The sequence below is a fragment of the Salvia miltiorrhiza genome, chromosome 8, assembly GCF_028751815.1.
Source record: "Salvia miltiorrhiza cultivar Shanhuang (shh) chromosome 8, IMPLAD_Smil_shh, whole genome shotgun sequence".
Lineage (NCBI taxonomy): Eukaryota > Viridiplantae > Streptophyta > Magnoliopsida > Lamiales > Lamiaceae > Salvia > Salvia miltiorrhiza.
This window is the reverse complement of record NC_080394.1, coordinates 30,663,768-30,688,708: the sequence shown is the minus strand read 5'-3', so window position 1 is coordinate 30,688,708 and position 24,941 is coordinate 30,663,768. Positions and strand designations below refer to the sequence as shown.

The window sequence follows — 24,941 nt, the reverse complement described above, 5'->3', positions numbered from 1 at the left end:
AATAGCTATGTGCTTTCAAATATATCCTTATATGTAATAGATAGATTAGATCATATGGAAACTGAGGGGTTCAAACCAAATACGAAATCTTTGTTACAAATATTTTTAAGATTAAGATAATAACTTTGAAATCCCCAAAAATTTTAAAAATTTGGGAAAAGAAAATTTTGGGATCCATTGCATATTCGTTAACCGTGTGTATATGTCCCACCGCGCAATTCTTGCAACACCCCCTTTCCCCGAAAGAAAATATCCCCTTCTCCAAATTCCATCTTCTTTTGATTCTTACATAATGAATTGTTGCCTTCTTCTCAATTTTAAAGATTGAAAGGGAGTAAATTTGAAATCAGACAAAATACTAGGGATCACTGTTCAATACAGAAAACATAATCGATGCTGGAGGAAGAATACATTTCCCAAAGGTGAGCAGTATTTTTGTGATGGGCCGAGCTCAACACACGGACCTTCAGATTTTGTAATCTAGGCTACCAAACAACGAGATAAAGTTAGATAACTTTGCTATGTGACCTTATAAGCCATACTAAACACACCCTTAGTAGTACATCTGTCATATTCTTGCATATACTTTCAAGTGTTATTGTGCTTGTATTTTTCATAATTGTCATTTTCATTGGCAGTTAGAGCACATATTTGCTATTTGGATTATCTTGGAGCAACAAATATGTGTTTGTATGGATGCAAAAATTCTTGTACAACTGGTCTCATCTATGACATGGGTCTAAGTAAGGGCAGGAAGCAGGTCGTGTAGGGGCAGGGCGCGGGTCAGGTAGGAGCAAAGCGTAGGTCAAATCTGAGTAAGTAAAAATACAATTTATCGTGAATAGAAATAACAATTGTTATTAAAAAAAAATAACGTTTAAAAATATTACTTTTCTTCATGTCGATTATTACTTTTCATCACATCAATAATTACTTCAAAATATTCATATTTTGAAATATTACTTTTCTTCATATCAATAATTACTTTTTGTTGCGACAATAATTACTTGACCAAATAATTATAAGTTCTCTGCCTCCGCCATTCACACCGCCGCCACACCCCAAGCCCCACGCTCGTGCCGCCTCTCCTTCCAGCCAGTGCACCCCCGCCACCCCTTTTTCCAGTCGGTGCGCTCTTTGCACCGCGCCTGTGGTGCTGCTCTGCTAGCCACCCGCTGACGCACACTCAGCTCAGTCCCCGAGCCCTCGACCACTCATCTCTTACCACGTGGAGGATCGGATCGGGTTAGACCCGTCTCTTAGGCGAAACTAATTTCACCCAAGACCTACTCTTATATTTATGTCTGCAAATTTCATTGGTCAAGAGAGACATAAAGAGAGATAATCCAACCACATTCAAAATGAATTTCAAATTGATTGCCTATCTCCGTCCCTAATCCATCATATCTCTTGATAAGGACTATACTCCATTAATGACGTTTTACTTTATTTTTAATTATATTATCTATAATAAAATAAAAATATAATTCAAAATTATGAATCAACAGTGAAGCGTGTAACCAATGGGGCCAGTTTCAGTTCCATATCCGCCGAACGGTAAACCAACAATTCCGGGCCATTTCAAATCGGAACCGTGAACACTTCTACTTACAACTAGGATTGATACCAAACTGAAAATAAGTACACCAAATATCAACTACTACGATTTAGAAGAAACAAATAAAAGACCAAGTATATATTTTAGTGGTTCAAAATATAAATAAATTATTCCAATCACAAACAAGAGGAGCACTTTATTACAAATTCTGAGCATAGAAATACAAGTTGGGATCTTATTTACGTTATTAAAACAACATCTGGCACCATAACATGAAACCTATGTGCTCTCTCTCTCTCTCTCTAAGCATCGTTCACTTTTGACCCTGCAAATGAGAAAATGCGCATTAAAAAGTTGACAAATAACCACAGAAAAGGCAAATGTGAAGCTGCATTGTAAATTTACCAGAAACATGCTTTTATATTTTTGCACAATAAGCTGAGGATCAGCTTTCGTTGGCTTGTAAGCATCAATCTTATTTATTTCCTGGACACAGTAATTTCAGACATTAGAATATGTATATGTCCAGTCATTTGCTACGGAAATTATAAAGAGGCCAACACAATTAGAACTTCATCCAGAACAGAGCAGAAAAGCAGTTATAGGAACACAAACAACTAATTCCCAAAACAAGGACCACGAACAACGAGCATTCTGAATTGTTTTCTTTAATTGAGAAACACTTCATAAGGACTTTGATAATATCAATCCATTAACAACCGATGATGAATCAAGTACCTCAATCCATTTGGCTAATTTTGGCCTCCCTGATGTAATATCATATTTCCACACTTCGTAGAGAAAGGGCTGAATTCTCTCAACAAATGGAACATAGACAACATCTACCTACAGAGAGCAACACAATAATCAGAATAAAGTCAATGTACACACGTAAATCTGAGAATTAAAGGAAGTGCATCAAGCCTGGGCTTAATGAAAATCTCAAAACGCAGTTCATTGTATCATTCTTCATTCTCTTTCAAAAGGCAAAACCCCAGAGTGCATCACTTACTTGGCTAAACTGACCGAGGAAGAAAGGTCCATCCTCCTCAAACTTATGGAGTGCAGTTTCCAAGTAATCAAATTCAGAACCTGATACATCAAGTTTGAGCCGAATAGCATCACAATTTACATTGTGCAGATTCTTCTAATGTTGAGCAGAGGCAGCCAAGTTACCTGCTTGCTTCGCAGGGTCTCCTCTGAATGACGCAAATACATTATTTATAAATGTATCCTGCGTAGGCAATCAACTCCTCAGCAAATTTCTTCTTAGCTGGATCCTAAGTAAACATGATTAGCATAAATAATTTGACGGAGCTACTTTATTAGCAAATAAATGTGGATTCGAATAGGTATCCTTACATCAGGTAATAGAGATGGTCCTTTGAAGTTGGTATCTATATATTTTACCAAATCCAGACTCTCCCCAATAATTTTGCCATTGTGCTCCAACGAAGGCACCTATAGAAGAACAAGAGTAGAAGATAGGCAAGGTTGAGCATTTTGTTTGTTTACTAAGTTACAAATTCATTTTTATCTGGCTATATAGTTAAAAATCATCTTCATCTACAATAGTGATGGAAATTACAAGCACACACATAATAGTGGCTGATGTGGAAATGGCGATTTCCAATCCATCAAGTTGAGCAACATCTGTATTTGATTATTCAGACACTAAGAAGGGATGAAACAAATCACTCGAGATTCCGACGTGTAGATGCAATCCACATAATTTCCAAGAATACACACCTTATTTTGGGGATATACTTTCTCCTTGTACCAAGCAGGCCTGTTTTGAAGGTCAATTGGGACCAGTTTTATCTCGTCCTGTAAGCCCTGGATATTTTGTAGCACTAGGTTAAACTCAACATTGAGAATAGAAAAATAATCCAGTAAATAACTGAAGAAATAAAAATGAATTCAAAGTCATGCCATATTGAATGCAAACCATCATTTCCAAATTTTAGTTACCCCAAGTGCAATAGTTTGAGCTAACTTCAAAGATAGAATCTTAAAAGCTTCATGGCACTCTATACTCACAGTTGTGGGTGTAACTAAATCAACTGAGAGGAATATTGTCAGTCTCAAACTTAAACGGCCGTTAAGTCGGAGGGGCTAATTGCACGAAATTAAGGACTTCAGGGGTTTAATTGGACCAACTTCAACTATAGGAATCTATAGGTGATAAGGGCCTTTATGTTAAGGGTGTATTTGATACTTAACCCAAATATAAAAGTACACGTTAGATAAAATAAAATAAAAATAATGGTTTTCAACTAATTAAATAATATATCAACGATCTTGACTCGTTTACAACAAGGAGGCTCGTTAAACATTAAGTTCTTTTTGCATCAAAATGGAAGTAGCTCGACTCATTTATAGCAAAGAGCTGACGAGAGAGAAGTAAAAGACACTAGAAGAAGAGCAAAGAGAAACTATGATCCAAGAAAAAACCTTATAGTTCCTGACGATCCATACACGCTGCGCAAATGGGCACTGGTAATTGACATACAGCCTACAAAATCGAAAAGCGAGCTTCACATAATTTCCCCGATTATACACTATATTCACAAATCACAAAAGCCAAGACAAGAGAGAAGTGTGTGTGTAAAAAGGAGGGAGGTTAGAGTATAACCTAGTAGTTCCATCAAAGAGAGGAGGAGGTTCTGAAGTAGAATCCAACACCGGAGGAAGCACTTCTTCAACATAACTGCCAATTGCAAACCATCAAAACTACTACTTTCTGGATTACTGCAGCTAACTACTGATTGAGCACAAAAAAACTATACATAATTGATTTGATGATAGCAATAAAGGTACACCAAAGGTCAGGCAAAAAGGCATTAAATTAACAGCCTAATTATTGAAATAATAAGCAATTCGTACAACTTTCCAATACAGTAGTAGAGAGAGAGAGATTACGTCGCAGCCATGGTTGATTCCAGAATTTGCGAATGGCAGAGTGATGATGTGTGAACCCTTACTTATAGAGATCGAACCTGGGGGCTGTTCATGATTTCGTCATTGATGACGTAATAAATGTTACTCGTCCGCCAAAAGTGGACCACTTTTACTATATCGGGCGTCCGCAAAAAGTATACAATTTTCCTTTTATAGATCATCCACTTTAATCTTTTATCCTTACAAACACTTTTTATTTACAAAAAAAAATCACTCCAAATTCAATCTCAACCACACATATCATAAAGTGGTGGGACCATTTCTCCACTACATCAAAATTATCACAAATTTTATTAAATCTCGTGCACAGCCAAAGTGGTCTATTTTTGACGGACGGAAGGAGTATTGGCACGCGGCAGCATATTAAAATGAGAGACTTGGACCTTGTGGCACTATCGTGATAGTTCAGAGCTCATATGATTATGAATGTATTAAGACGCAATTCAGGCCAGTGACACTCACAACATAATATTGATGATTACATCACGCAGGGGCGGGGTATAATATTATTCTCCCTTTGAGACGGAGGCAGAGGGAGTAATCAAATTCAATTAGTAGTAAAACTGAAACATGACATTATTTTATTAGTAGTGACATGTTTTTGTTGAACGCAGTGACACTATGTAAATAAATATTGGAAGAGTCCACGATTAACACGTATTTTCGGTTTAATTAAAAAAAGAAATACGTATACGTCTAATTGAATATACTATTTGTGTTCTATGTTAAGTAACGAACCATATTAAAATGATAACACAACCCAGTATTAACGATATAATACCTCAGAAAAAATCAACACAACCCATTCAAGTATTCTTTTTTTTAAAGGGAGAACCCCATTAGGTATTAAATGTGAAAATTTTCGGTGCAAATGAAACACTGTTCAATACAACTAAAAAGAGACCAACCTTGTTGTCTACAGGAAAATTTTTCATTTCTTTTTGAAATGATAAATAAAGTTTGAAAATATGAATGAACATCATTCCTGTAGACACTTTTGCAATGCACTAAAGTGGTAAGACGCGAAACCACAACTTCATTGATTCAGCCCATCTCGTCATTATTGAATTTATTATTCCTAACATTGAGCAAAAATCACAGACAGAACTTGATGAGGTCTTTGTTGCTGATTTACCAAATATCCAGCAAAAGTTATAGAACCAGCACGTGCCCCATGTAGATACGCTGATTCTCGAGTTCTTCATTCAGTCTGTTGTTTTCGAGTCTGACTTCTTCAGTAAGCTCAGCAAGACGCCGCTCGTGAGAGATGTGGCCACCAGTCCAAGGGAAACCTCAGTAGATATATGCAAACCTGGAGAGAAGATGGAACATACACACGTTATACTAGACTAAAGATATTTCATGAGCTGATAGCTTATTTCAATCATAGATGCTCACCGAAGAATTCTAGTATCATTTTACACCCGATGAATCCTAGGACCACCCCGATAGCAGGCTGATTTGACAAAATAGTGGCAATCACATTAGTATGTAGAAAAAGTAGCTTATCAAGACAAACAAATGACACATTATAAACTTTTCATGGTAACAAAAATGAAATCTATGACCATAGAGTGTATAGCCTCAAACCATAAGAAACTAATCTTAAATCAAGCACGCAAAATTTCACCTGCAAATACTCCAAATCTGCCATGCCTTCAGAGATGAGTTTGTAATAGGACCTTAAACCTACAAAACCGAAGAAAATTCCGAGAAAGTTAGTACTGTGTCCAGAACCAGATTACTGAGGCAGAAGAACCATTGCACATTCAAACCAGGTTTGTATGTCAGTTAATCCAGGAAAAGTAATCATGGTTCTGAAAAAATATGGACATCAAAACTAATTTATTTTTAATATGGCATCTAAACGGATGTAGCTTAATTTTCAATAACAGTATTATTTTACTTTAAGGTTTCAAAAGAAAACCTCAAATTCCTGGTTTAATCAACATAGTCAATAACGCCACAACATGAGTTTTTTGAATACTACGTAGAAACTATAAGAAAGAGACACAGACAGAAGTACCTAAAATGGCAAAGAAATTAGATGAAAAAACTATGAAGGGGTCGCGTGTGACACCAAAAACTGCTGGTATAGAGTCCACCTGAGAAGAAAGAAAAATATGACAATGATACATCAGTAATCTTTTAGCTTCCAAATGTGCCTTTCAGATAGTTGATGAATAGGAGACCTACAGCAAATGCAATGTCGCTGAGTTCAATAACTGCGACTGTCAGAAGCAAAGGTGTAGCCTGCCCAAAATGTTTGACTCCTGTTAGAAACGAAGCTAGAAATCAATTTCACAGAAATTTTATGTACATGAAATGATGAAGATGTGAAGCGCATAATAGAGGCTTTTAGATCCTTTGCAGCAGTTGGAAATATCCAGAAAGAGAGTGTCCAGAGACTTGGTTGAAATTAGAGAAGGCCTTTGCCCAAAATTCCAGTCAAGCATCAAGTGGAGAGATGTCTCGACATGAGGTGAGGTCACATTAGTTACAGTGAGATAGTGAATTGAGAACTTACTTTCCAGATACCATCCTGGATAGTAAAAAACCGATTTCCATCATAGTCAGCTGCAGATTAGAAATGTGGAACGAGTTAGAATCATTAACTTATTAAAATAAAAGAAAGGATAGATAAATGGTGCAAGATAAAGGCTAGGCAGTGTTTCAGCTGCCAAACAAGAAACAAGATGAGGACAGGTTAAATGATGGAATCAGAACCAAATGCCAGTAGCGAGCTATGGTAAGTTTCTAAATGATACGAGGCAAGCAAGACAGGAACATAGTTTCATGATCTGGAATCAAGCTCCAGAACAAGAATGTCATCTTTCAACTAACCTACACCTCTAATTAATTTTTCCCTTTCTTTAGCAACATTTGAACTTTATATGTGATCCATGTTAAAACAGGCAAAAATAAAAATAAAAAAAGGAACTGCACAAAAAGCACTCCCAGATATGAAAATGTGAGCTCAAGTTTCAAGCATGCTGCCTGCATGCTTTCAAGAGAGATGATTTTCCCGAAGAAGAGGAAGGAAAGTAGATGAGGAACATTACAAGTTACAGGGATGAACTTCTTGCATGTCTTCACAATGAAATTATCTGAAAGATCACTATCTTCAGCATCCTCGCCAAATAGCTGATAAGATAAATATAACCGGAATAAGAGAGCAGCAACAATAAAACCTAATGACTGACCACTTTTGTCATGTTAATAATATAAACAATCCAAGAGATATATGATTAAGCACAGGAACCATTCTACAACATGCTAGTACAGCAGGAAAGCAGAAGATAGGCAATTACATATAGCCATGTAAGAAGTATGAATCATTAAAAAAAATGAAATCTAATTTCATGCTATTCATGAAATGCAGTGGATTTTGTTTTAGTTGAAATGGTTCCAGGGAGGTCCATAGAGTGGCCATTGTGCAAGGTCGAAAAACAAATGTATATATGTCCATCAAGTCGATTTGACCATCTTGCTGCTGCTACTTAAAGTAACTTAAAGTAGTATGGCAGCATGATAAAAAATATTATCAGCCTATGATTTTTCATTGAGGCACAGAACAAACAGAACTACAGATTATTCACCATAGAACTTCACAATTTCTGGAGAAAGTCCTTCTGAATTTCATGCAAATGTATCAAAAGGTAAAACAATAAGCCAGACTAGCAGAGAAGGGAATAAGTAAATTCTCTTCATGGTCGGCTCCAAATTATATAAATTCAAGTTCATCTTCTATTTCCATAATTATGGTCAAATGCAATCTCTAATTGCCGAACAATTTTGGGCTGATTTTGTGAAAGAGAAGCAACATGAATGACGACACAATGGTGGTCACATGAAATCACAGGGGATGGTACCTTGAATGAGGAGTACAGGAGTATTGCTGCCAGAAATAGATTAACCGCTTCAAATCTCTAAAATAACAAGAGAAACCAACTCCATAATTAGAAGAAAGCAGAAAGTAAATTTTTTAATGAAATTGAGGATAGAGATACTGATACATTATTCATGCATGTAGTCATCTACATTTTAGCATGCATATACATTGAAGTTGACAATTGACCTGAAGTGTTGCTGTCCCGAGAAGTATCAATGACAATCGGAAGATTACTGCACCAGCAATACCATAAGATAGTACGCGGTTCTGATTTTCAGTCAGCATATTGAATCATCAACCAACACAAAAGCTAGGTAAGTATACTAAAATCCAATTATCTTTTAAAGAAAATGACATTATGTAACAGGTCAAATGTCTTAATAGGACTGTGATGCAAGACCTGATAATTGATCGGCACTCTGAAATACTTGAATATTAGGACAAATACAAACAGATTGTCCACAGACAAACTCTGCTCCAGCAGATACCTAAACATAGTCAAGCATGAACAAAAATGCATAAACACAAAAAATACAACATTTGTGCATGGGGAAATTATACTCAAACACTGAGGATATAAAAAAAGGTGTGCAGTCCTTCTGAAAGTGGAAAGCAACTCAGCTAAGCATGCACGTGGATAATGAAACTTTCAGCTACTCCCATATCAGTCAAATTCCCTCTGCTATCATACTGGAAGGCCATCTTTGGGGCATAAACGTAAAACAGATGATAGAACATCAAAAGGGAACAATAGGGATGTTTATTACTGTCCACGTGAAGAACATGCATAGAACCAAAAGAACAGGTGTGCCACCAGAAGGTCAGTAATCATACCCAGCAAAAAACTCAGATGCCTTTCCAACTCCATCTTTGAAACCGACACCAACACCAAATACCACAGCCGAGAATACCTACAACAAAGGTTACTACATAGACTTCAATTCACCTTACTCACAAATACAAGTCAACTTAAGCATGACCAGAATTATAGTCAGAAATCACTTACACACAAGCCCACAGTTCTTAGAGACGAAGCATAATCAGTCCTCGAAGTTGTTTCTTCAGCATCAGTGTGGGAGACATCATCACATGAGTCCACATGGTCACCGACGCCATTGGATGACTGATATCTAGATACTTCATGTGCTGCAATATATGGGACTATTTCAGTTAAAAAAAAACAAATCAGCATCATCATTTCTGCATGCACTTCCATCCATGAAAGCCTCAGATAGCATTTACAACCTATTGTCTTTCAGTTTGTAATGAAGATCCGCAACATATTGCTTCAAGCAAAGCCACCATAAATCATGTAAAACAAAGGAATCGAGACACTTCTATATTCACACAACTCTCCTGCTTTATAATACGTTTATCAGCAAAAGATGTGTATAATCATTTTTCTCCGGTTCATTCCTATTCTAGAACAAAACTGAATTACCATAAGTATTCAGCCAGAGTAACAGCAATGATAATAATGCATATATATATACTAATACAAGAGTCAAGAGAGCCTGTATTTATCATGATTATTTGAAACAATAACTCTAGTTATCCAATCAAAACCCAACAATCCACATTCTACACTATCAACAACAACAATGAAAAACAAGCGCAATGAAATCTGACAGGATAAACAAACTGCAGCAGTTACATCGAAGCCAAATCAATAATTTAATCACCAGGATAGCTCGATAAGCAGATCAGCACACACACACACACACACACTCCCAACAAATTCACCTATATCATTTCGCGAAGTAGACGCTTGCTCCTCGTGCTCGGTCTTCCTTGCACAAGTAACTGTCGAATATTTATTCGCACCAAGTGTTCTTCTTGGGGCCCTGCTGCTCAGTAGACCTTGTGAGATCGCTGGTGTTGAATGGTAGTACTTTCTACCACAACCACATCCAGCTGAAATATTTCCCAGAAAAAGGGTAAAATCAAAAGCAACAACATCCAGTATTATTTTACATAAAAATGCATGCATAAGATTAAACCTGAGAAAAGGGGGCGAGAGCGGCGAAGAATAAATCTACTGGCGACGTTCTTAGGGCAATTGGCTGAGGAAGATTTAAGCAGATTGAAATCGAAATTGAAATGGACTTGGATTGAATTGGTGTGCATTGTGGAAGCCAATTTCATGGCTTCAGAAATTTGTTTTTGTTTACCCTTTTTATTTTCTCTAGTTTAAGTGGAAGAAGAGAACAGTTGTTTTGTGGAGGTGTGATGGAGTGGAGTGGGGCGAATCACACGGCCGCCGCCAATGAGCTAGACAGCTAGTTCATTATCCACCACAGTGCCGCACCACATATTGCCAAATTTATGTGAATAAATTAAATATTTTTCTTCCTAATATCTTCAAATTACATCATTTTATGTGTGTATATTTTATACTCAATAGAGCTTGAACAATTTCTTTTCAATACAAATTTTAAAAAATTGATATTTTATGAGTTTAGTGTGATAGATAAAAACAATGGAAAAAAATTTTGTCATATAAAGAAAGTGCTCAAATTTGCTTAAGGTTCACGGGACAGAATGAATATTATTTTATGTTAATAGTGAAAAATATCTATATAAATTTAGTAGAGTGAAAATTTAAAATGCACCAAAGCTTAAGTTCTATAGTAAAAATGTCACATCTTATAAATTTAAGCATTCTATGTCCTACATATATGTCAATATCAATTTTAATTTCTTACACATGTCAAGTATTTTTTTGCTTTTCCAATAAAAAACATTGATGTTGACCGAATTTGATGAAAATTTTAACTTGTGAATTAATTTTAAATTCTGACCAAATTGAGAAGTGTGTCAATTGGACATTATTTGACCGAGCGAGTGCTCTTAGTTTGAAAAGAAAATAATGTGTGTGACCGAGCGAGTGCTCTTGAATTTGAATGATTAAATTATGATTCCAACATATATTTATATCTTTTCCAAAACAACCCACCTCTTATACCAATTGAACATTATTTGACCGAGCGAGTGCTCTTGAATTTGGATGATTAAATTATGATTTCAATATATTTATATCTTTTCCAAAACAACCCACCTCTTATTCCACCAATCAATTAAATTTGGATGATTTCCAATATATCTACTTTGCCCAAGAATCGCCTTCATCTAAGGGTGAATTTTTTTAAAAATAAAGATTTCTTTGGTAATAGACATAAAGCCTAATAAGAAGGAAACTCGTGCATGATAAAACCGACGCATATCCCATCGATTGGAAATTTAAATTCATTCATATATCATTATATTCCTTTACTATCGAAGACTAAATACCTATCGGCTCTATTTATCATTTGAAATATTCACATCTTCAAGACATTGAGCGTGGACGAAATTTGAAGTAATTTAACGGCGAGAGAGAGAAGAAGGAAGAACTTCATGCATCATTCACGCGAGAAACAAACTAAATCGAGAAAAATTCATGGCATCTTCATCATCATCTTCTTCACATATTTTTCTTTTTTTAATTATATTGTTTAATTATTGAATTAGTATTGCTTGGAGAATTACACATGTTCGTATTGTTATGAAATTATATGTGGTTGTGATGACATTAGATATTTAACTTTTGTATGTGTGTATAAAACAACGTTTTATGGGAAGATAATATGTGACTGGCCCAAAAATCAAATTATGCATTTTGAGTTAATAATAGATGAGATGTTAGTTTGTGTTCTTGATATAGTTTGCGTATGTTAAATAGCACTACAACAAAAACTTTAATAGAAACCCGTGAATAGAAACCGGTTTTTGCTCAAAACCGGTTTCATAGCTCTTAAAACCGGTTTTGTAGGTATAACCGGTTTCTTTTTAAAAAAAGTGCGCTAATAGAAACCGATTATTTACTACCGGTTTCTTTTCTGTGGTGTCGTAGTTATATTACGACACCGGTTTTAATTTAACATATTAAACCGTTTTTAAACCGGTTTTAAAGGCTTTTTCAGAATTAAAAAAAAAAAAGAAGAATAAATCCAATGTCTAAGTTCAAAGTTCAAACACGTCGTTAGCCCTAAACCCCTTTCTACCGCCTACCATCTTCTTCCCAAGTTTCAGCCCTAAACACATCGATCTCTCCTGCGCCAATTCACGCCGACCAACGCCACTCGTTCCTTCCGCCGCCGTCGTCATCTCAACAATCAACGCAGCCACGAACCACATTATCTACCGCCTCCCTCGAATCTTAAAATCGTAGGTGTCCCTGCCGCCGCCGCCGCCCCAATCTCCACCGGTCAGCAAGCAACGAAAATCGACGCTGCTCTGAGCCTTTGTCCGATCCCCCTAGCGTCGTGCTTCGCTGCTGCTTTGAGCTGCTGCTGTACTCCAGAAATGCCGTTGCTCTGAAGCTTTCTCCGGTCGCCGCCACCGCTGCTCTGAGCCTTTGTTCGGTCGCCCTAGCTTACTCTGGTTTACCTTGCTGTACACCAGACGGCGAATGTTGTAATTGCTAACATATTAGACGAGGCAGGAGCAAAAGTAGCTGCTGAAATCGAAGGGCAGGACTCTTCCGGTATGCTCTTGACTTAGCCGCTGCTGTGAGGCTTTCTTTGGTCGCTGCTCCTTGAGGTTAGTTTTATGTGTAGCTTAATTTCATTATTAATTACAAGCAGAAAATCAGTTTTATGTTGCACTACAATCTTGTTTCATCCGAGTATAATTCTTTGCTTGTAACTAAGATGTTCAAATTGTTGAGTTTCTTAACTGATGAAAGAACCGTAGCATTGAGGGTAGGGGCTTCTATGGGTGTAAACTTTCTACTCTATTCACCTTCATTTCGAATTTATATGAGTTTTTATTCATGTTCTTACCATGATTGTTGCATTATTATGGGGAACATTTATATGAGTTTTTATTCATGTTCTACAATTATGATAAAAAGTTTCCTGCTTGGGGGTTTGGGGCCCGGCCAATTGATGGTCTTGTATCCCATTGCTTTAACTTAAATGGCAGCAGTAACTATTGTGAGGTGAACCTGGGACTTATTGACTTACTGGTTAAGTATAGTTCCATTTTATTCTTAACTCATGGTCATTGTTAAGCATTTCTGTTTCCTTCCAGGTTGAAGGAATCCATGGAATTATGATGGCATATTCAAGTGCCTTTCTAATGTTTCATTAGCAGGACCAACATTGTTCGGCCATGTAGTTACACAGGCTGCACAGATAGCTAGTGGATCTGTTGCAAGAAATGAAAGAAAGTATTTCGTTTTGTTGATTATCACGGTATATTCTCTATAGTCTGGACTTCTAGTATACTTGATAATATGCTATATCATAGAGAACCTGATTGAAGTTTGCAATTTTTAGAATCAAATGTGTTATTTTCTTCCTGATTGCGTAATTAAATCTTATTATATCCTCATATTTCACTAATTCCTTTGTGATGCTAAATAAATTTAGGATGGAGTGATAACAGACCTACAGGAAACAAAGGATGCCTTCGTTATGGCATCTGATATGCCATTGTCAATACTTATTGTTGGGGTCGGGGGAGCTGACTTTAAAGAAATGGAGGTAATATGCCTCTCTCTTTGTATGAAATTTTATTTGATTGGAATATTCCCTTAACCGATGTTACCAATATCTTCTATCCATTTCCCACACTTATCCAATAATAATTTTCCATTCCTTTATCAGATATTGGATGCAAACAAAGGTGAGAGACTCGAAAGTTCATCTGGGCGGGTTGCATCACGTGACATTGTCCAGTTTGTACCTTTCCGTGATGTACAATCTCTGTCCATATCCTATTTTCTATGGTATTGTTTTATGCATGGTAGTTCTATGCTAATCCTTAATTAAGGCTTGATCATTATTTTTTAGACTGATTTTATTGGTGCAACATTTGGTGTTGGGACTGGACTGCATTTCTTCTTGTGCTAACAGTAAGTTTCTCTATTCTAATAGAACTATATTTTGTTTAATTTTATGCATTTAATGTAATGTGTAATCATAGCATAATTTTGGCATATATGTGTGTAGTTGCTTAATCTTATGTTTTCTTTCTTTTATCTTGAAAATTTTGTTGCAGGCAATATGATCAATGGTAGCTTGGAAACAAAGTGGAAAAAAGCCGTATTTAATTGTTGAAGCTTGAAGAACATTGCATATGTGGAACTTGATTTTGAAACTTGTTATATTAGATTTTGAAATTTTTTTAAATTCATAGTTGAAACTTAGTGCAAGACATTCTAGATGATTGTAATGAATGTTGTTGATAATTGATTTTGTAATTTGATATTTTTGTTTATTATTTTGATTATTTTAATTAAAAAATTGCTTTTGTAGGGGCTGCAAAATATATTTAAAATTTTTTTTATTCCTCAAATATTTAACCGGTTTCTATCAACGTTATTTTGTAGCGGTGTCTATTAGCATAAAAGACACAGTTAAAAATGGCGCTAATAGAAACCGGTTAAAAACCGGTGTCTTACATACCTACGACACTGGTTTTTAACCGGTTTCTATTAGTGCCATTTTTTGGACACCTACGACACCGGTAGTTTGAGCTGATAGAAACCGATTTGAGATTGTGTAGAATTTATTTTTTGTAACTTTTAAGTTTGAGATTGTGTAGTCAGCATTTTTCTTGTAGTGTAGAATTTATTTTTTGTAACTTTTAAGTTTGAGATTGTGTATAAAACTTGATTTTATGCAGATATAACATCTAACCGGCCGGTAAAGTGCCCGGAAAAATGTGTCCTCTAGTAAATAATTTACCGGACAGACACATTTTTTCGAGCACTTTACCGGCCGGTCAGATTTTATATCCGCATAAAATCACATATTTTATATATTTGTATCTTTATAGTAATTATTACTATTTTACTGAATTTAATATAAATTTTATTTCGTAAATGAATAGGCGGATGTCTCATATCTTCATCCCGTGACAATTAATCAGGATGTGATCGTCAACACGTACTATAAGAAAAATGCTTTTCCGAAGCTGATGCACACTTTAACGATCATCGGCAATGAACATTTACTGGAAAGGTTTAGAGCGTCATGTTTTGGTTATTTCACTGATTGGAGATCCGGCATGAAGAGCAATAGGGTTTGCACTAGATTTTATCGAGGCAGATTGAGTCAGTAGATGATGAGATGTGATTCTTTCTGTGCGGAGCACAAGTCTGCTTTTCCACCGGAGACTACGCAATAGTCATTAGGCTCAATTTCGGTGCATCGACGTTGATCCCACATTACAGCACGACTGCGGACGTGTGGAGGCCTACAGAAGATTTTTCGATGGGCAAAATTTGACCGTACACGAGCTCATTAAACGCGTGTACGATTTGAATCGTCGAGTATGTGACGATGATGGGAGCATGCACCTTCGTGCCGTGCTCGTGTGTGTGGCTCACACCTTTATTTTTTGGTCGAATATGCGTGTAGAGCCGTGGGTTTGGGTGCTGGTTGAGGATTTGGAGGCATTTGATAGATTCCTCTGGGGCCCGTATTCATATCAAATCTTACGGCATTATACGACAAATGTAGGAAGCAGCCAGAAGTATCACTTCTACGGTCCCTCGTGGGCTTTATTTGTTTGGGCAATGGAGCGCGTCCCAGACTTCGGACAGATGGTGGCAACATCTAGTGGTGATCCGACAGCGCACCCTAGATTTCTGAGATGGACTTTTAGGTATAAGCCTCTGCTTCACGGTTTACAAGATCTATTTGAGGGACAAGTAATCAGTTATTTTAAATTTATTTTTTCACTGTTACCGTAATGCTTAATGTTATTTTGCAAATGGTAGTAGCATAGGCCATGGGTGGCGTTTGGTAACTCAATTCTGATAGCATTGGTAATAGAAATGTGTTGATCAGAGACAATCAAGAGTGGATTAGCCTGCCCATAAACTCGTCGGATGTGCGACATGAAATACATCCACGATTCATCATTTTCTTTCGGGCCAACACCATACACCAGTGGGAATACACTCTCTTTGTCATCCTTGGCCACTGCAATAAACAGAATACCATTATTCTTGCCCTTCAAGTGTGTGTCGTCGACTACAATCACTGACCGTAAGTTAAACATGAAACAACCAACAACAGCTCCAAGAGCAACAAATAAGTGTCAAAATCGGCCATCAGGGTCAACTTCCCACTCAACCAACGAATCGGGATTGGATTGTCTCAGCATGTATAAATACTTAGGCAGCATCTCGAAGGATTGATCATGTCGACCATATACCATCTCAATTGCCCGATTTCGAGCACGCAATGCCACATCGTACTTGATTTGTACACCGAACTCACGTTGCAGCTTCGCCTGGATGGACTTCGACTTCAAGATCTCACAATCATCATGTATTTTATGTGCTAAATATGTTGCAACGACTTTTGCGTTGGCCTTTATTCGCATTACGCGCCTTAGATCACGGTTGCATGAGTGCTCATTGGTAAACTTATACACACCCCAAATAGATCCATCTTGAGACGATGCATTGAGCTTGAAGGGGCACTTATCTGAATGCCTACATTTGAGGTAAATATGCATGTGGTCTGATTTGGTAATGGAAGATTCCTTGCCCTACTTCATGTCCCACAGACCGACTGCAACGATCAGTTCATCTTTGCTGTTAAAATAAGAATTCTTTGACAGCTCTGTCGCTCTCATCTGATAATTTTCAATATTCACAAGTGACATTGTAGCGTCCAACGGGATAACTGGAACTAACCAATTAGTTAGTTGATCTAGTCCAGGCAACTGTTCATCGTCATCGTCATCGATCTGCAAATTCACCTAACCTGCATATTCAACCCCCGTTCTTCTCAAGTTCTCTAGCTCCGACAAGTCTTCAGAGACGCTTGCATCAGTCTCGGCTTCAAACGATGGAACATATTCTTCATCATCACTCTCCACAAACCGAGGCACGTTTGTATTTTGATTATCCCATGGACCCCAAATATGCTCATTTGCTTGTTGATCGTAAACGTTGGAATTTGGGTTATCCTATGAAGGCCAATCCGTTGACTGATGATTACCCTAAGTGACCGAAGGTTCACGATTTCTTGTGCGGGTGAATCTCCAATTGAGATGTCCAAATAAGCATATTGTTGGATTGCTTCCAACACATCCCCATGTTGGAATTGTGTGTCAGATTCACCTCCATATGCTGAAGATTGAGGGAAATCAAACGTATGAACATACACTCCTCCACATGCCTCGTCTTAAACAATAAAAATCTTGAAAAAACGTGGTTGGATCTCGAACAACTGAACCAAATAATTGTCATCACTAATAAGTGAAAGTTTTGTTGCTCTCACAAGTACAAAATTATTGAGTAGAATGTTCAAATAATTTACACAACAATCTATGGAAAAGCATTAAGCAGCGAAAATGTAAAGTACGCACAATGGATAATATTTATACTGCAATGTTAATTAATTGCAGTTATATGTTCACTATAAAAATCTCTTTTACAATTAAGATACATGAACCATTCAATTAGAATCCCTCTAATTGAACAGAAGTTGGAAAAAAAAAATCTCTTCTATTCCTATCAACTAAATGCTAGCAACAACTAGACTTGAATGAAGCTATACTAGAACAACAATCAACCTAACACTAGTCCTAACAATCGAGTCTCCCACTCAAGTTGTGTTTGTACTAGACGTCGTGGTTGATGTTCAAATAATAGTTTCGACTTTCCTACACTTCAATATGTAGTATATTTTTTAACTTGTAGAACTGGTACCGAATGCATGAAACTTTGCCCCTATTTATAGATGTGAATCTAAGCTTGTAGGGCACGCAAACTTGGCTGACAATCTAGGATTTTGAACGTGGCTAAGGTTGAGCTCTTGCTCCCCAAGTTTAGGGATTGGTTACACATGTATAACAACATTCCCTAAAATCATGGAAGACAAAGTCTTGACATTTGTTCAGCTTGTTGCACCACCGATCTTCACTTCTCTTCCAAGCATCTGTAATTACTCTTCACTTCTTGCATTCTTCTATATTTGATGTTATGTCCTTGATGTAGTTTTCGGCAATTGGAAGATTGATTTTGATGAAATCAAAATCAAATTTAATTTTGACAAAGTCAAAAATAAATTCCCTTTGAAATCAAGTAAACCGAAATATAAGTGATGTTATATTAATTCTCTTATTTGATAATTAATGAAGAAGATAAAACAAAAAAAGCATTAATTCATGAAATTAATTAATTCGAACAATAGAGTTAAAATAACTCTAACAATAAAATTTTTACTCACAACCCTACCATTTAAATTCGTCGTCAAATAGTAGAGGTTGTAACTAGTATTTAATGAATTCTCCTACATCAGGTGATTTATCATATACAACGTAATCGCCATAGTGTCTCCGAAAATATGCAAACCCATAGAAGAGACGTCGATGTAGTCATAACCATTGAAGGCACCTCCATAATTAATCGTAAAGTATCTCGCATATTGATTCATCTACAGAAAAATAATAAAGAAATAAATAAATATATGATGTAAAGGGAATTAAATGTGAAAATACAACAGATAACATGTTATTATGCACGAAAATCATCTGACCGCCTGGGAAAATGTCCGAGAAAATGTGTCCGATTGTGTATTACAGAATCTGTAATGACATATGGTCGAGCACATTTTCAGGGACACTTGTCCGGGAGGTCACTTGATTTTCATGCGTTTTAACATGAATTATAAGGAATTTATGTATATTACTAAAATTTAAGTAATAATTACTAATTAATTCTTTAAAACATGCTAGAATGTGCTCTTATTCACATATATTCCTTAAAACATACCTTTAAATCATAAAGTATGCTATAACATGCTAATAATTCACTCGTTTTTGGCACTCAAATATAAATAATGTAACATGCTAATTTATTCCCTAAAACATAGCTCGAACAACATAATAAGAATAATGATTGATAATTTAGAGATTCAAACATGCTATATTCCTCCAATTTTTTTTTTTGAAAATGAACAATAAATATCATAGGATCAAACAAAACAATAACCAACTTAACACTTCTTTAATTACATTTTAAACATAAAATGACGTTACCTTTTTATTTAAGATGCGAGAAACAATAAATAATAGCTCATCTTCACTTGAAAAATATTGTAATTTCTGTTTGAGTTTGTGTGAGTGTTTTTCAATTTGCTATAGAATGTGCCCGTCGACAGGGACGAAGCCAGAGGGGGCTAGAGCCCTCCCCCCAAATTTTGATTTTTTTTAAAATTTTAATATATATATATATATATATATATATATATATATAACAAAATTAAAAGGTTTTAAACATCAAACCCTTGCGTCGCAACCCCTGCTGAAAGTTAAACAGTTGCTGCCGGCTCGCCGCGCCAGCCTTGCGCCACCACCGTCGGTCGTTGCGCCTCATCCCATTCCAGTGTTCCATTTGTATCCCGGTCGAGACCGAGAGGTAGAATAGTACTAGGAATTAGTATAGTAGAAATGTGGTTTGCGAATATGAATTAGTAGGTAGAATTGGGTTTTGAATTTGGGTAGAATTGAGTTTGAAATTGTATCCCATTCCATTTGAGTTTAAATATTGATTTTTGGACGAATTGGGTAATCTATGAAAATGGACGAATTTGGGTTATCCCATTCCATTTGTTTTAATTAAAAGATGCGCATTATATTATATACCATGCAAAGTCAGACACCGTTAATTGAAATTAGGTATTAGTTTGCTAATTGAGTACTCCCTTCGTCCCGGCTTTTTGTATCCAGTTGAGAGCGGCACGGGTTTTAATAAAGTGATTGGTGTGTTGTGAGTTGAATAAGGGTCCCATATTTTATGTGAGAGTTAAAATAATTAAAGTAGAGTAAGGGTCCCACCTACTTTTACTAAAAATAGAAATGAATACCAAAATGTGGGACAACCAAAAAAGGAAAGTTGGATACTAAAAGCTGGGACGGAGGGAGTATTATTGACTTATCTATTAAATTCAACCTCTCAATTAATTTATTAATTTGGATTCATTTATTTTTATAGGTAATGGAACGTTTTTTTTCTTCTTCTAAAAAACGTAGAGGTGAATCTTCATGTGGATCAGTTACACATGTTCTATGTTGCATAGGTACGGAGGTGCGGATGCGGGGGCGATACGATACAAGTACGGGGATACGAGTTTTTAAAAATTATAGGGTGCGATTCGGCAAGGATACATCTTTTTTTTTTTTTGATCGGGCAAAGTCATGTTAGATGTTAGTAGTTAGTTCCTCATCCACTCCAAGAACCACCTTATCTCTCCATTCACCAAAATCCACCTTATATCTCCAATCCCCATTTCGCTCCCAAGAGGGATCGAACCCGGGTCACTTCACTTAAGTGAGGACCCGGTGGCCAGTGGGCTAAGCCCCCTGGTTCGGCAAGGATACATCTAATTATTAAAATTTTATGATATATAATGCTTATAAAATATATACAATTTAAATTTTCTTAAATTAATTATATGTAATTTATATTTTATTTTACCCAAAAGTTAAGCATTTTCAATTATATAAGTTAATTGAGCAACAATATAACGATTCAAATATTATTAGTCCAATATATAAGACATAACTGAAAATAAAATTATCAAAATAACCTTGTGTAGGCCTTCCGTGCACGAGATACGTGAATTTCGCCTATTGAATTTGCGAATCCGATTTATTTTTATAAATTATTTTAAAAGATATGCCACGTGGCGAATCGGGTGCGAATCCGAGAGAATCGCACCCTAAAAGAATCCGATTCGCCGTACATGCTAATTTTTGAAGAATCCGTGCATCATAGCACATGTTATTGGAGCAAATGTAGAAGTTGGATAGAATGTACAAAATGAAACAAATTTTGATGTATATGTTCGTGATCCGGGATTAAGGAAACCAATTGACTGATTGAGGAGTTTGATATTGCTATTTGAGATCAAGTATGTCGAGAGTATTGGTCTATGGAGCCTTGTCAAGTAGTTGGACATAGCTATCCAAAGACTGAATTCGACAATTAATTAAGGAGTTTTCAAGATGTGTGATATCAAAAGTTTGTGTGGTTAGAGTATATAGTTGCAAAAGATGTTTGCTTTTACTTTTGGTGTTATCTTTTCAAGCCACATGATAAAGTGAGCCGGTATAGAGCAAATGCATTTACCAAGACATGATTTACCAATTGGAATAAGGCTTTGATTAAATTTGCATAGCATGTTGGAAATGTATATAGTTGTCACAATAATGCTAAAATACAAATTGAAGCATTTAAAGATCAAATACATAGTGTGACAAATATGTTTAGATCAAATGCTTGTGAGTTGGATGTTGCTTACTGCGCTCGTTTGACTGCTTCATTGGATGTGAGTCGTTTTCTATTGAAGCAAGGATTGCATTTTCGTGGAAACGATGAGTCAACTAGTTATTCAAATCGAGGTAATTTTCTTGAGTTGATTCATTGGTATAGTGATCATAATGATGTTGTTTCTAAAGTTTTTGGTTCAAATGCTCCTGGTAATAATTAAATGATTTTTCCACAAATTCAAAAAGATTTAACACGTGTTTGTGCTTCAGAGGTTACACTTGCTATAATTAATGATATTGGTGATAAAGTGTTTACCATGTTGGTTGATGAGGCTCGGGACGTAGCATTGAAAGAGCAAATTGGAGTAGTTTTAAGATATGTGAATGATAAAAGATGTGTAATTGAAATATTTATTGGCATTGTGCATGTTGTTGACACTTGTTCACATTCTCTTAAAGATGCTCTTAGTGCCTTATTTGTGAAACATGGTTTATCACTATCAAAATTGAGGGGTCAAGGATATGATGGAGCTTCAAACATGAGAGATGAGTTCAATGGGTTGAAAGCCTGGAAGAAAATCCTTATGCTATGTACATTCATTATTTTTCACATCAACTTCAGTTAATTGTTGTTGTTGTTGCTAAAAGTATCATGGCTGTGAAGGACTTTTTAAGCTATGTTTCCATGATAGTGAATACAACTGGAGCATCTTGCAAGAATGTTATAGCATAAGAGATTAGTCAAAGAACTTAATGATGAAGCAAGGATAAGTGGAAAAGGCCAAAATCAGGAGACTAGTTTGGCAAGACATGGAGATACTCGATGGGGCTCACATTATTTGTCTTTGCTTCGTTTATGTGCTATGTAGCCTTCAGTTGAGCAAGTGTTGGAGAATATACGTGATGATACCACTAGCTCTGAGGTTAGAAGTACTGCAAGAAGTTTGGTTGGAAAGATGAATAATTATGAGTTTGTGTTAGCGATGCATTTGATGAAATATTTGTTAGAAATCACAAATAAGTTGTCATTTGCCTTACAAAAAAGAGATCAAAATATTGTGCAAGTCATGACTCTGATTGATGCAGTGAAATCTCAACTACATGACTTCAGAAACACTAGGTGGGAAATAATTTGTGATGAAGTAAATAGATTTTGTGAGGTGAATGCTATTTCTTTGATTGATATGGAAGACACAATAACACGATCTGGTTATAAAAGGTAGAGCATCACCAATGATCATTATTACCGTGTGGAGATTTTTATTGAGGTATTTCTTTTAATTTCAAATATTTAATTCATTTTATTTATATTATTTTTTCATGTCTTAACAATAAGTTGTTATTTATTCTTGCAATGTTAGGTTGTTCATTTAATCATACAAGAGATGGATAATTGTTTTTCTGAAGCTAGCACCGCCTACTTAGGTGCATGGCATGTCTTGATTCGAGAAATTCTTTCTCTCAATTCGACATTAATCAACTCATATGTTTTACTAATTGGTATCCTGAAGACTTCTTGACAAGTGATTATTTATATTTTTTTTACAATAATTTAAAAGTATCTTATTAATGTGAAATATTTAACAGGTGATTGTTTATGTCTTCCACAACAACTCCGTAATTTCATAGCATTTGTGCGGCATCATCCTCGCTTTTCTACAATCACTGATTTGGAAAGTTTTGCTCAAGAAATGATTAAAAGTGACAATCATTTAATTTTTCAATTGGTTTAATTATCATATGATTGAGTTGACATTGGTTTTACCTGTAGTCATTGCTTCTGTTGAGAGAGCATTTTCTGCAATGAAACTTGTCAAAAGTGATTTGCGAAATCGTATGCCGGACGAGTGGATGAATGACAGTTTGATCGTGTATATTAAAAATGATATTTTCTCAACAATTGATAACGAGAAGATATTGCAACGTTTTCAATCGATGAGTACACGTCGCAATCAATTATCATCACTTTTTCAAACAGAAACAACTAGTTCAATAAGTATTTATTCTTAGGTTATTTGTAATGTATTGAAACTTTTTTATGCTATATTATTTTTAATGTATTAGAACTATATTATCTATGAAAACATTATTCGTTATTATTACTATTATAAAAATGTTTAAAATATATTGAATGTCCCCAAATTTTTTTTCCGAGGGCGGTAGTTCAGTCTATATTATATGGCTGTAGAGTTTTTTTTTTTATATTGAAAGATCTCCATGTGAAAAACATAAATTTTATGGAGAGTTTCTTCTATCAAAAGCTCGTTTTGTTTTGTTTGTTTTTCATCGTAAAAAATCAAACTTAAAGTTATGGTAATGGAGTCTTCTTCTATCAAAAGATGACCTTGTTTTTTTTTTTTTTTTTAATTTATTTATTATGGTAAATATCATACCAATTAATATGGGCTTCGTCATCAAATTCAAGTAAAATTAAACATCTTTAATCCGTAAAGCTACTACTATAATATTGACTATGAAATTGGCTCATATATAAGGATATTATTTGACAAAAATCTTAACCCGCCGTGCACTCAATTTATGTTTAAATTCATTATACAAAATTAATTCGATTTAAGTTATTTATTTTGAGAAGTAAGACTTTCCTTTGGCGTGATTCTATTCATAGCCCCCTTTTTATTCACTATAGCCCTCCATTAATAATAATAATAATAATAATAATAATAATAATAAATAATTATAAATTTACTATTTTATCATTTAATTCATAACCTCTAAATTTAACACTTGAAATCATTCTATTTCAAACCCATATTTTTCTCATCGTAGCCATTTATTTTTAAAATATGAAAAATATACTCCATTCATCCACTAATTCAAGGCCTAAGAGGCAAAACACGGGTTTTAAGAAAAAATGTATTTTTATTAGTTGAGTGGAATGAGGGACCTACAAAGTGTATTGTTTGTTAGTTGAGTGGAGAAAGAGATCCACAAAGTGTATTGTTTATTAGTTGAGTGAAGAAAAAGTATATTGTTTATTGGGACCCATAATTAAAAAATGAATAAAAAGTTACTAAAAATAGATAGGCCTTGAATTGGTGAACCGACTAAAAAGAGAAGTAGACTTTGAATTAGTGGACGGAGGGAGTAATAAAGTATCATGTTATCCCATGTAATTTCATTTAAAAAAGTTCGCATCTCCCTTTTCTCTAAAACCGTAGCCATTTTTTTCTGCACAATTGCTTAAATACATTAAAAAAGTATCGCAACTATTTTCCTATGCAACCGTGC

General features: G+C 35.5%; 2 protein-coding genes and 1 long non-coding RNA gene across 3 annotated transcripts; 1 reads left to right on the top strand and 2 right to left on the bottom strand.

Annotated features, from left to right (window-relative positions):
• Positions 1–1,699: 1,699 nt before the first annotated feature.
• LOC130997665 (glutathione S-transferase L3-like) lies at positions 1,700–4,603 on the bottom strand. Its single transcript, XM_057923074.1, is given in 11 exon segments — positions 1,700–1,883; positions 1,964–2,044; positions 2,297–2,404; positions 2,571–2,650; positions 2,735–2,796; positions 2,798–2,838; positions 2,921–3,019; positions 3,308–3,394; positions 4,013–4,073; positions 4,194–4,268; positions 4,481–4,603. Coding segments are annotated over 11 exon segments (717 nt in total). The 5' UTR covers positions 4,492–4,603; the 3' UTR covers positions 1,700–1,871.
• A 919-nt stretch (positions 4,604–5,522) lies between these two features.
• On the bottom strand, positions 5,523–10,712 carry LOC130997647 (thylakoid membrane protein TERC, chloroplastic). Its single transcript, XM_057923040.1, has 14 exons — positions 10,412–10,712; positions 10,155–10,325; positions 9,418–9,557; positions 9,246–9,322; positions 8,812–8,899; positions 8,598–8,678; positions 8,392–8,448; positions 7,582–7,663; positions 7,047–7,096; positions 6,716–6,772; positions 6,546–6,624; positions 6,150–6,208; positions 5,918–5,975; positions 5,523–5,831 (listed from the first exon to the last, which is right to left on the bottom strand). Exons 1-14 carry the CDS (start codon positions 10,554–10,556, stop codon positions 5,725–5,727), a joined length of 1,251 nt encoding a protein of 416 aa, XP_057779023.1. The 5' UTR covers positions 10,557–10,712; the 3' UTR covers positions 5,523–5,724.
• A 1,701-nt stretch (positions 10,713–12,413) lies between these two features.
• LOC130997688 (uncharacterized) lies at positions 12,414–14,678 on the top strand. The gene is made up of 5 exons (XR_009093150.1): positions 12,414–12,992; positions 13,485–13,648; positions 13,826–13,939; positions 14,063–14,310; positions 14,457–14,678. It is a non-coding gene; the product is annotated as an uncharacterized LOC130997688 (long non-coding RNA).
• Positions 14,679–24,941: the final 10,263 nt, after the last annotated feature.

Excerpts from the sequence above, each read along its gene's own strand:
- LOC130997647 (XM_057923040.1), bottom strand. The coding sequence starts at position 10,556 with ATGAAATTGGCTTCCACAATGCACACCAATTCAATCCAAGTCCATTTC. Across the intron at positions 9,323-9,417 it reads TAAGAACTGTGGGCTTGTGT|GTATTCTCGGCTGTGGTATT; the intron begins GTAAGTGATTTC and ends CCTTTGTTGTAG. Across the intron at positions 5,976-6,149 it reads CAGATTTGGAGTATTTGCAG|CCTGCTATCGGGGTGGTCCT; the intron begins GTGAAATTTTGC and ends TTGTCAAATCAG.